The 11681-nt window shown below is 50.6% G+C and overlaps 1 protein-coding gene across 7 annotated transcripts in view; it reads right to left on the bottom strand.

Annotated features, from left to right (window-relative positions):
* Positions 1 to 6419: 6419 nt before the first annotated feature.
* The window catches only part of UBE2H (ubiquitin conjugating enzyme E2 H), a 101442-nt gene continuing 96180 nt past the window's right edge, over positions 6420 to 11681 (bottom strand). For all 7 annotated transcript variants that reach the window (XM_027075467.2, XM_027075465.2, XM_053218087.1 and 4 more), the window contains one exon: positions 6420 to 10769. In XM_027075467.2, the coding sequence (XP_026931268.1) occupies positions 10645 to 10769 (125 nt within the window). In that variant the 3' untranslated portion in view covers positions 6420 to 10644. The remainder of the gene's footprint in view (positions 10770 to 11681) is intronic.

Here is an 11681-nt window from a genome sequence, read left to right as displayed (position 1 = left end):
TCGCAAGCCTATCGGAGGATACCAGATCATGGAACATTCGGAAAATCTCTGTCAGTTAGGAATTGAGCTTAATTGCTAGCGACTGGCGGAGACCGTGTGTGCCCCCAAAGCCATCCTCCGCTATTTTTTAATAACAGAACGCCAATGTTTTAGAACCCCGGTTTTAAAAATATAAATCTCAATACTTTTACTTCATAGCAGGACTTTAAAGGAAATTTTATAACCTATTCAAAAATCCCTTCCCTTCCACCCTTGGATTATTATTGTTTTTCTCAGGTGTGTGTGTGTGTGTGTGTGTGTGTGTGTTTAAGAGAGAGAAAGAGAGAGAGAGAGCGCGCATGAGTGGGGGAAGGGAAGAGAGAGAGGGAGAAAGACTCCCAAGCAGGCTCCAAGCTGTCAGCACAGAGCCTGATGTGGGGCTTGATTTCGTGAACTGTGAGATCATGACCTGAGCAGAAATCAAGAGTTGGACACCTAGCCAACTGAGCCACCCAGGCGCCCCCTCCCTTGGATTATTGTGAAACAAATCCAGACATCATATCATTTCATCCATAAAGTCAGTATGTAAAGGTGGTCTTTGAACACACACACACACGCAGCATAAAACACCATACCTTTATCACCCATAAAAAAGCAACGATGACTTCATGATAATTTCTTCATCATATATCCATTCATTGTTTACATTTCTCCAGTTGTCTCCTAATTTTTTAAGAGCTAACTTGTTCCAACAGTTTCTAAATATACAAGATCCATACATTGCATCAGTAGAATCCCAATTTTACTCAAGGGGGGGGGGGTAATAGACAATATTAGACATCTATGTCCGTGTAACTAATTGCACACCAAACTTAGAAGCTTAATACAACTGATCATCTGTTTCAGTTTCTGGGGGTCAGGGATCTGGGATTCCAGAAGCCTGAGCTGCAGTCATTACCAGCTTGCGTGAGTCTGTAGGAGCCGCTGGTTCAGGGCTTCAATTCCCAGCCATGTGGGTCTCTCTCTAGGACAGCTCAAAGCCTACCTGGGCTTCGCCCAGAGAGACTCAAGACTGAAAGAGGCAGCAAGGGAGGGTGCACTCAATGCAGAAGCTGCTGTCTTCCACTCAGTCTCAGGACAGAAAACCCCCTTGGCTGTTTTACCCGTTGTGCCCTTGTGCTCCACCCCCCATCCCTCTTGCCTAGCTGCCCTTCCTCCCCCCCCCCCCCCCCCCCCGCCCCCGTGTCCCTCCCCGCCCAGCTCTCTTGCTTCTGGAGAACACCTCAGGTCCCCCTCCGCTTCCCTGTCTCCCTCTCTCTGTTTCTCCTCTGTACCCTTGCTATGCCTCTGATGCCGGACATGGCCCCAAGCCACCATTCAACCTCCCTTCCCACCACGACCTCCAGGCCAGCCAGAATCCTTCACCTTCCCCTCTGACCCACTCCCCACTCCCCTCCTCTCCGCCCCAGGGCAGACTCCTGGCCTCTCTCCTACCTGGACTGCCCAGCCCCCTTCTCCCTTAATACTGTTCCTTCCCGTCCAGCTAGGCCCTGATCAAGCCCCCTCCTCCAGGAAGCCCCTCCCTGTGGTTTGTGGTGCTTTCAGGACTTTAGTGCACCTTGCCTGAAAGTTGGGTTGGGGAGGCGGGGTCAGGAGGGATGAGCCGCCTCCCCCTGCCCCGGACTTCGCGGTGGGCTTGGTAGAGGGGCTGGCATGGACGTAGTGAGCGTGTAGGCTCGGCTCCCTTTCCGTCCTGGGGGCTCTTTTCCCAGAGGGATCACATGGAGGTCTACCGCCCTCTTCTCTGGTTTCCCACCCGCAGAACGGGGGCCCTGGCTCCCGCTGGGACTTCATCTTTCCCACGTGATGCAGAGAGGAAGGATTGTGAGATGCATGCAGGGTGGCCTTGTTCTGGCCCGACTGACTGTCCCGAGGTGGCCGGGTCTCCAGAGTCCCTCAGCTCCTCTCCTTTTCCAAATCTTGTCGTACAGCCTCCTCGGAATTCTGGGGCCCCATTTTGACCTTCCAACAAGCCCCTGCTTGCTTCTGCAGCCACTTCTGTCGCTGGCCACCCCGGCCGAAGGCGCGGTCAGGCTGAGAGGCCCTGTCTCCGGAGATGGGCACGGAAGGTCAAGGCCGGTGACTCTGGGTGGGGCCGCTTCCCCGGGCTCGGCGTTCGCTGGCCTCGGGGTTTTCTCTCCCGCAGCTGCCGGGCCCCGCGGGCGGGGCGGAGGGTCTCCGGCGGGAGAGACGCCCCAGGCCCCCGGGGCCAGCCCCGCCCGGCTCGGGGGGCTCACGCGCCGAGGGCCGGCGCAGCCCGGGAGCTCGGGGGCTGCCGCGCGAGGCTCCGGCGCCCCCTGGTGTCCGAGGCAGGGACGGCCGCCGCGCAAGATGGCCGGGGGTGGGCCACGCCTCTCTCCGCGCGCCCTCGATCCTTCGCCCCGTCGGCCCCGGGAAGAGCCCTCCCGACTCCTGGGTGGGCCACTTCCGTTTCCGCAGACGACGGCCGGGATCCCCCGAGTGCGTGCGGCGGGCAGGCTGCACGCGCAGCTGGGCCTCGGGGGTCTGCCCCCCCCCACCTCACGGCCCCGCTGCACCGACGAACTGGGTGCGCTTCCCGCCCCTCCGAGCGGAACGGCCTCTGCGGAGTGGGAGCGTCTGGGTTCTGTCCCCATTCCCAGTAACTGTCGCTCCGGTGATTTATTTGCTTCGCCAAGAAGTTGCTGCTCTACCTAGAGGCTTCCAGGGCTTGCGCTGCCCAGTAGGCAGCCACGAGCCACGTGTGGCTATCGAGCCCTTGAGGAGTGGCAACCGAAGACACCAATTCTTCATCTTATTTAGTTTCAATTACATTTAAAAACGAGCCGTGTAAAATTTTTCTGTAACGCAACTTTGTCTTGGTAGGATGACGTGCCCCCTTTAAATGTCGAAAATGCAATATCCAAATTGAGATGCGCTGGGTACACTGCACACTGGATTTCAGAGTTCGTGCAAAAGTGAGAACGCTGAATATTCTTTTTTAAGTAGTAATTACACACTGAAATATTTCGGATGTGTTGAGGTAAATAGAACATTTTTAACTTGTTTTAAAAGAAATACGGCTACTAGGAAGTTTTGTGGCTCTTTTTTTTTTTTAATGGTTGAGAGAGAGCGCAAACAGGGAAGGCCAGAGAGAGAGAGGGAGAGAGAGAATCTCAAGCAGGCTCGGCCCTGTCAGAGCCCGAGGGGGGCCTGAACTCACAAACCGACCAGCTACCCAGGCGCCCGTAGGAAGTTTTAAATTGTGTCCCTGGCATTCTAATTCTATATTTGCTCTAGGGAGTGGGTTGGGCTAACCTGGAGTTTTGCATATTGTGACTCCGCGGCAGCCCCAGTGAACCGTGGGGATGTGTGTGGGCAAAGACCTGACCTTCAGGGCCCAAGCCCGTGGGAGTGATCCCTTGACAGAAATCACAGCGTTAGGCTCACTGGGTCAACCTGGAGGCATCTCACAGGGGCCCCCAATGGCGGGAGGAGGCTCACACAGACACTGGTGCCCGCGCTCCCCACGGGTGTGGCACCAGGCTTGGCACAGTGTGAACACACGGAAAGAATACTCGCTCAGGGCCTCAAGACTTGGCCAGCATTGCTTGGGCCACTCGCTATCTGTGTGCTTGTCTCTTGGTGCCTCACAAGCAGCTCCTGTGAAACGGGGCCAAGTCCGGGTCTACTTCCCTAGGGGCTCCCAAGGCCAGGGGAGGATCGTAAGGGAAAGCCCTCTTCAGCCAAGGCTGAGGTCACCATTATCTTTGCATTATCGCCAGAGGAAGGCTTTATGGAAGACTTTCACACGTTTCTGGAATGATTTGTTACCAGGACACAATTCTTTTGAAATCTTTAGAACTGCGTCTTTAAAAGCTTCGTTCCAGGGGCGCCTGGGTGGCGCAGTCGGTTAAGCGTCCGACTTCAGCCAGGTCACGATCTTGCGGTCCGTGAGTTCGAGCCCTGCGTCGGGCTCTGGGCTGACAGCCTGGAGCCTGTTTCCGATTCTGTGTCTCCCTCTCTCTCTGCCCCTCCCCCGTTCATGCTCTGTCTCTCTCTGTCCCAAAAATAAATACAAAACGTTGAAAAAAAATTAAAAAAAAAATAAAAGCTTCCTTCCACACATTTTAAGTGCGTATTAATGGACTAGAGCAGGCACTTGATTCACTGTTTATAGAACTGAAGAGAACAGAATCTGGGCTGAAGCTTCTTAAAGGGAGCTGCTTGTTGCGTTCTTAGCTGGGAGGGGCCACAGGAAATGAAGCGAGCAAGACCCAAAGGTTCCTTCTCCTGGTTAATCATCAATGGCTGGCCAGCCAGGAGGGCCATTTCTCTCGTAGGGAGCCCAAGTCTGACCCTGCCTGCCCTGGCCACTTGACATCAGGTCCTAGGAGCCGAAGGGAAATATCCCTGTATCTTTAGCCTACCATTAAATCCCTTGTCAGGGCAACCCTTCAGTTCTAAGAAGTTCTGAATGCACAAACCCTACACGAGGCACAGGGGAACAGGGCTGGCCCCAGGTGGATCATGCTGGGTTCATCTGGGGATCTGGCTCTCCGAGAAGCCTGTGGGCGCCTCATAAACAAGCCTGCTCAGTCTATCAGGCGGCTCCGGGGCCTCTGCAGAGCCAGGGATTGTGGGATCCACAAAAACTTTCTTTGCCCTGGTTCCGGGTGGGGAGCAAGAAACACCAGGGTCTAGAGTCACGGGAACTCATTCCCTGGGATAGAAAGCAGGCTTCTGAGATGGCAAGAGAATTTAAGGGGATAAAAAGTTCTGGGGCTCTGAGCCCACAGTTCTTTTCTAGGACAATATACCTCAGAAAGCCTGGGTCCCCCATCCCAGGAAAGGGGTAATGCCTTAGGCAGGCAGTGGAAAGCCAGCTGCTGCCTGGGAAGCAGCTGGGCTGGGCTAGACTGAGGCGGAGGCAAGGGTGGCACTGGGTGAGATTACTGGGGAGCAAGGGAGGGACCCAAACCCCAGCAAGTGCACTGAGACGCCTCAGGGAGTTTTTAAAGCAGCTCCCTCATGTGAGATGGGTAGACTAGACCGTTCATAGGACTGATACATCTCTTACTTCTCCTTTCAAGTGAAAATGGATGTTCTAAACTCCCAAACAAAGCCGTTTGGGTCCCCAAACTGTCTGATCTTGAAACATCAGTGTTTCATGGGTTGCCAGAATATCCTCTCAGGACACCATATCCCGATATATTGTAACCATATCCGTATTGTTTCAGAGACTGGACGGAATTCTGAGTTGCAGACGGGGTGGGAGTCAGAACTTACTAGTTGAGGCTCATTTTAAAAATGAACCGGAGGCCAGGCCGGCAGAGCTCAGAGACCCCGGAGCTAGCGACTGAAAAGGCGGGACGGGAGCTCAGAGCACTGGTTGACCCACTACACCCGGCTGAGGGGTCAGTGAGCATCACTTGCAAACCTGTGGAATGTTTTGCTTCTGAGCACTGGAGGCATGTTGAGGGCTCCCTTGTCCCAGGAGAGCTTAGTGTGCTTTCTCCCAGCAGAGCACCATTCCTAGGTGGCCTTACCCTCCCTCTCCCGGGCAGATATAAAGCTCGACCTACTGGAGAACACATTAGGATTCAGTGAGGAATAAAACTTCTCTGGGGAAAGTGAGGAAGCAGAAGAAAACAGAAGAGGGCTGGGGGAGTAAAAACATGTGACCAAGTCTTCCCTTTGTCTTAAATCCGGCACAAGACGATTTTCCAGGAGACTAGGCAACATCGCCACCTGGTGGCCATTGAGGGCGCATGCTTTAGAAAGGAGTAGAAATGCTGCGCCAGGGCTCCCCTTCTGATGCAAAACCCACCGTGCCCACCCTTCCCTCACCCCTTGGGGGGGGGGGGGGAGTACAGTGGCATTTGGCACAGCGGGGCACCTGTTTAGGCAGCAGGAAGCTACACTGCCTGTGACTCCAGGCCAAGTGGGCACCCTTCACTCGGCATTAGCTGACAGTGTCTAGAAGGTTTGGGCTGACCAGCAAAATGGAAGCCATGTGTGCTGATCCACATGAGGGCAGGTGGGGTCTTTTAGGCTCCAAGACCTTCGAGAAGACATGGCCTTTCAAGGCCTTCAAGGCTGTGAAGAAGCCTCACAGCCAGCCCTGTTTGTAGTCATCAGTCACCTGCTACTCCAGGTACTGAGGACTCCGAGGAGGTGGGGGCCTCCTACTGTCTATAAAGGCGACACTCCTTTCCCAAACTAATCCAGTCATCTGCCTTTGTAAGAGCTTCTCAGTCAATGGCGGGGGGGGGGGGGGGGGGGGAGCTTCTCAGTAAAAAAAAAAAAAAAAAAAGAAAAAGGAAAAGGAAAAGCCAACTTCTGCTGCTCAGTCATCAGATGAACAGGGAGAGTGTTTTTAAAAGTAGTCATGGAGGCTATTATTGATCAAAGTCCAGCCATTTGCCAAGGTATATACACATTTTATTTAAAAAAGTTTACAGTTTTCATTATACACAACTATTAAGAGGTTATAGTCAGAGGAGGCATTTGTCCTGTTGACAGAAGTGCCCGCTAGATCATCACAATGCAAGGAAAAAGGTGGAAGGGAGGAGATAGGGCAAGGAAAAAAATAAGCGATAAAAAGCTTAGATTTCAATTAAGGGCTGGTAAGTCCCTTTTATCTCTTCAAGTATCACACAATATGTACCAAATACAATCAGTAAATAATGGCCATTTCTTCCCAAGCCCACAGCCAAGACAGTATTTGCTGAATGGAGTCCTGGCCCCTCGTCAGGTTGCGTGGAGAACCTGAACAGCCGAGGGCCGCTAACTCCCCCTCCCCAAGGGGCCTCCACGCCAATCCCTGACGGAACCACCAAGGTGTTCGGTGGCCAGAGAAAATAGGAACATGGATTCAGAAGTCCAGAGAAATGCAGGTCTTTGCGCCCAATCAGAAAGGATTTGATTTTAGTCAAGGCGGCTATGAACCCGGTTAGGAAGTTGATGAAATAAAAAAGAACTCTTGCTAACTTTTGTTAATGGCTTTCACTCTTCTAATTGAGTCCCTAGAACATAGAAGGGCCGTCTGCCATTCAAAATCAAACACCGGTTCCCAGAAAGCTGGGGTCTAGAAACTTCACCCATGAAGGCTAGCAGAGGACCTGTCTTTCATGATTCTCAGCCATCATAACAGGAGGCCTAATAAAAAGCAAGTGTCAGGCCAAGGCCGACCAGGGCTTGAGAGAGCATTTCGAGGGGAGACACTCCTCAGGAGCCTAGATCAGCCAGTTGGCAATGAGAACGGCTTCTCAAGTGGAAGAACAATGTTAGGTACTGGAGACAGATATGGCAACTTCTGGTAACGATCTCACTAGTATAAAATGCTGGTTGAAACCGCACAGGAACCTCAGGGAGGGCGAGAAGGTTGAAAACACACGAGCAAACTGCCAGCATCTAGCTTGGCTACCACTGAATGCAACCCACCAGGCCCCCGCGCTGGGGCTGCAGGACGGCAGCGGTCACGTGCTGCGGGCTGCGGCCACCTCGCTCGTCGCTTTTGGCGCGAGCTTGAGCTCGGCCATTTGAACAGGGGCAGAGGATGGCTTGCGCTGGTCAAACCACAAGGTAAGACTTCAAAATGAACCATGGGTACGCTAAGAAAGGGAGGGAACCTGCCAGAAGCAACTCCGACCTACGACCACCACCTTTAAAAGCAATAATGTTCAGCCTTTCTGAGGGGCTCTGGGTGCTTTTCTGAGCATTATGATGGGAAACCTGGAAAAGCTTTTGGTGCCGTGACACCCCCTGCCTTACTGCATCTCATCTATTACTGGGGGCCCAGAGTCCCCTGATTCACAGCCAGGCCTCCTGCTAGCTCCCGCTGCACCTAGAAGCATGGTCTCCACCTCCAGCCTCCCTCTCCCAGGTACAGGAAGGGACAAAAGTTAGCATAGAAAGGGATTCTGTCCGACTTATCAAAAACCGGTTTCTCGGAGGAGAGGGAAAGCCCCACACAGAGCCCAAAACATGCACGGGACCAAGGTGAGCACCCAGAAAGGACAGATTTGCACAGAATGAGAGGGTACAGCGTGATTTGGGTAGCAATTCCAGGAGCCTCCGTGTGCTAACAGGGAGCCTCATCACATCTTCATCAGACAGACTTGGATGGACAAACACACACGCACACATGCTACAGCCATGCTACACTCAGATCTGCTCCTTAAGCCCTGCAACCTCCCCAACCCGTCTTCGTCTGAGAATTCCACGCCACCAGGCTCCCAGTGCCAGAGCGCTCCGTCGGCGGGGAGCGGTGATGTCTTTTTATTCGAGAAAAGCGGATCTAGTTGGGGAGCAGAGCTGTGGCTCACACACATTCCCCTAAACTTGGCTCCACTAGCTTTTTGTTTTTTTTTTTTTTTTTTTTTGACAAGATTAAAAGCAATTATTATCTGGACATTATTATTTTTTTTGAAAGGTAATTAGAACACTATTGTTTATACAATATTGAAAAAATACAATTTTTTATTGTTTGAACTCAAATCACCACCCAGCACTTTAAAGCCTACCCTAAGTCGCACCTACAATTTAAACGGTTATAGCACAAGCAAGCTGCTAATTCAGCAGGTAAGCAGGTTAGTGCCAGCAGAGACCCTCCCTCCCCCAAAGTAATGAGAAGACAACGCGCTAGAAAAGAGTTAAAGCACACCATTCCATGTTAAATAGTTAACTACCCCTCCAACAAGCCACAAATGCTAGATAGATAACTCAGTACGGTTAACTAACCACAGCCCTACGTAACTGCACTTTAAAAAAAAAATGTCTTTTTTAAGGAAACCTTTTGCTTCATGCCCGTAATTAACATAAGTAAATTCTTTGTCTTTTATTTAGGAAAATAATCATGCTAAGAGCAAGTTGTACTTCATACAGCTTTTTAAAGAAAAGACTGATTGTGCTTTTGAATAAAAAAAGATAGGGTATCTTCCAACCTCACGGACTCAAACCTTGTGAAATAGTTAGCACTTCTAAACTAAGACACACATCAGAAAGAAAAATCATCCCGGTGGGACACTCAAAAATTGTCTTGAGAAAGTTTTAGGATTGGCTAATTCTGCTATTGTCCTATTGGTTGTGGCAAAAAAGGGATACAGACTTGCTGTCTAAAGTTCTCCAAATTCAGCAGGCAACACTCCTGTTTGAAGAAAACCCTGCCGGCAACCTGGACCTATGGTTAGCTGAGCAAACATTTGATTAGCAGGCATTTTCAACTGTCTGATTTCCTCTTAACGCTTACAGGAGAGAACATTTTCCTCCTTCAAAACCTGTTCTACCACATCGCATTTCCGAATCTTCCCTCCTATCCAGTCACACTCTGAAAACAGCGGGTTTTTTCCCCATGCAGAGTCACTCTGGGTACAAGGACCTTTATTTGTTCCAATTATTACTCATTTTAAATTTAGAATGTGTGTTGGGTCTAAAATACCCGTTTCCCACTCCCACAAGCAGATGATGACCAGGCCGCTGCCAAGAGCGGCAGCAGAAGAGAAAACAAACCCAAAACATGAACGAGAGCACCCAGGAGTCACAGCCACCAGACGGGTCTTCTTGCGAGTCTAATGGTCCACTGAGTGGCTGCCCAAGGAGGAGGCCATCTCTTGGTGAAGATTAAATTTGCACCTTGTCTAAGCACGATGCACACACACACACACACACACACACACACACACACACCCACACACACCCAAAAAAAAAAAAAAAAAGCCCCAACCACAACAACAACATAAAAACACCCACAACCACCCTCCAATTTAAAGCTCTCAGTCCAGGGTAGCAGTCCCAAAGTGGCCAACAGGATGGGGATGTGACTCTGCACGTGTTGGATGAGACGAAACAACTTCTCTTCTCCTCCTGTCCTGTCCTCTCATAAAGGTATGGATTATAAGCTCTACCCCCAAGAAAAAGAATCAGGTTCAGAAAACACTTCCAAAAGGTTCTCCAAAGCAAAACACTTGCGGCTGCGGGGCCTGGTAGCGAGAAGGGCAGGAATCTACACATAAAAATGTACTTAAAATCCAGAGTCAAAAAATTGTTGTTAGGTTTCAATACTCCAATTAGCTCCCTGTTTTAAACTGTTGCTCCGCGGAAACGGGGCCACCAAGGCTTCCCGGGAAGGAGCGGTTGGGGATCTGCCGTGGCGGCTCTAGGTGATCCCACAGCAGGTGCAGGCCTTCCTCCCCGCCCAGTTCCTCCCGACCGTTTTGAAAAAGCACTATATTCTATCTTCACGTCCAAGAGCTGGTTGGTTTGGTTTGTGTCTTTGGAACCATCAATAAAAGAAGCCACTTTTTCCTGTTACTTTTACTCACGTCTATCTATCAGAGCGGCTGTTTCTTTCGACAGTTCAGTAGCACACAGGCTGACTTGGCCAAATGGACTTATGAATGCATGCATTCGGACCGCATATTGCTACCAAAATGGAATGTGGGGATATGCTATGCACCTCAGGTTGAGAAATGACCAGGAAATCAAGATCTAAAGGGTGATATATAATATATATATATCAATGCTATTATTCATAAAAACCTTGTTTAGTAATAAAAAAAATTGCTTTGTTTAAATATGAATATTATAGTCTGCTTCTCATGGTTAGGAAATAATAGTCTTTCTGAAAAGCAGGTGCTTTTTCTACTACAACTCCATATCCTGGGCCTCATCTTCCGAAAAGTCAGACATAGAACTCTCCGACGAGCTGTCACCGGTGCCCTCTTCCTGCTCTTTCAGTGCCTCCTCCGTCGCGTATTTCTGGATGTACTCTGCACAGAGGGTGGGGAGAAAGAAAACACAGGGGTAGTGAGCAGGCAGGCGCGCGCTTCAGTGACCCCCAAGCTGGCAAAGTCCCAGGGAAGTTTGAGCTTTCCTTACCTGCCAGGGGGCGGGGGGAAGAAAAGAGGCCAGTTACTATGGTCACTAAAAACTAAAGGGAAAATCCCTCGGAAGACGTCTTTGGAGTTCGTGCATTCTGCCCCCTTAGTAAGGGAGGCAAAGCAGAAACCTGACTTGCAGAAATCTGAATCTCCATCCTAGGACTCCCTTGGGCCAGCACCTCCCAGGTGGATGTGTACAAGGCAGCCGCACGGCAGGGGAGAGCCGGCAGACATCCGGGATGGTGTGGGTGCGAACTGGCCTCCGGTTCTGCTGCCGGGGCGCCCTCGTTCTTGCCTTGTTGGGGTGTCCATGTGCTTGCACTCCTCCAAACTCGCAGAACTGGGAAAACGTGAACCTCACGCTTTCTCTTTATCTCCGTGTTAATAAAACTATTCACCTCCCAGGTAGAACAGGACTAGGTATGATTCCATGGTAATTTATAAGGAAATCCCCCATCATTTTTAGACTTGCAGTTATATAATTATAGTCAGCCCAAATCTATTATTTTAAGAATAGATGTTAGTCTAAACAGATCCTGCCTGTCAGGTTTTTGAAGCAGCTGGTAAAACAGTCTCTCAATCTGCTCAGGAATGAGCTGCTATCTGGAGACACGGCTCACCCGAGTGACTTTATCATCTACTATTTACCTGAAGATCTATGCTGCTGTAGTCTAGGCTGAATCTGCTGGCTGAAAATTTTAAGAGCTGCTGAACAAGCAAACAAACGTGTTCCTAAAAACTCGAAGTGCACACGGTTTTTAAGTAAATAGCTCACACATGATACGAAGAGACAAGACAGAA

The sequence above is a fragment of the Acinonyx jubatus genome, chromosome A2 (assembly GCF_027475565.1).
Source record: "Acinonyx jubatus isolate Ajub_Pintada_27869175 chromosome A2, VMU_Ajub_asm_v1.0, whole genome shotgun sequence".
In the NCBI taxonomy this organism is placed as follows: Eukaryota; Metazoa; Chordata; class Mammalia; order Carnivora; family Felidae; genus Acinonyx; species Acinonyx jubatus.
The sequence above is the reverse complement of the archived record's forward strand: the minus strand, read 5'-3'. Positions and strand labels throughout refer to the sequence as shown.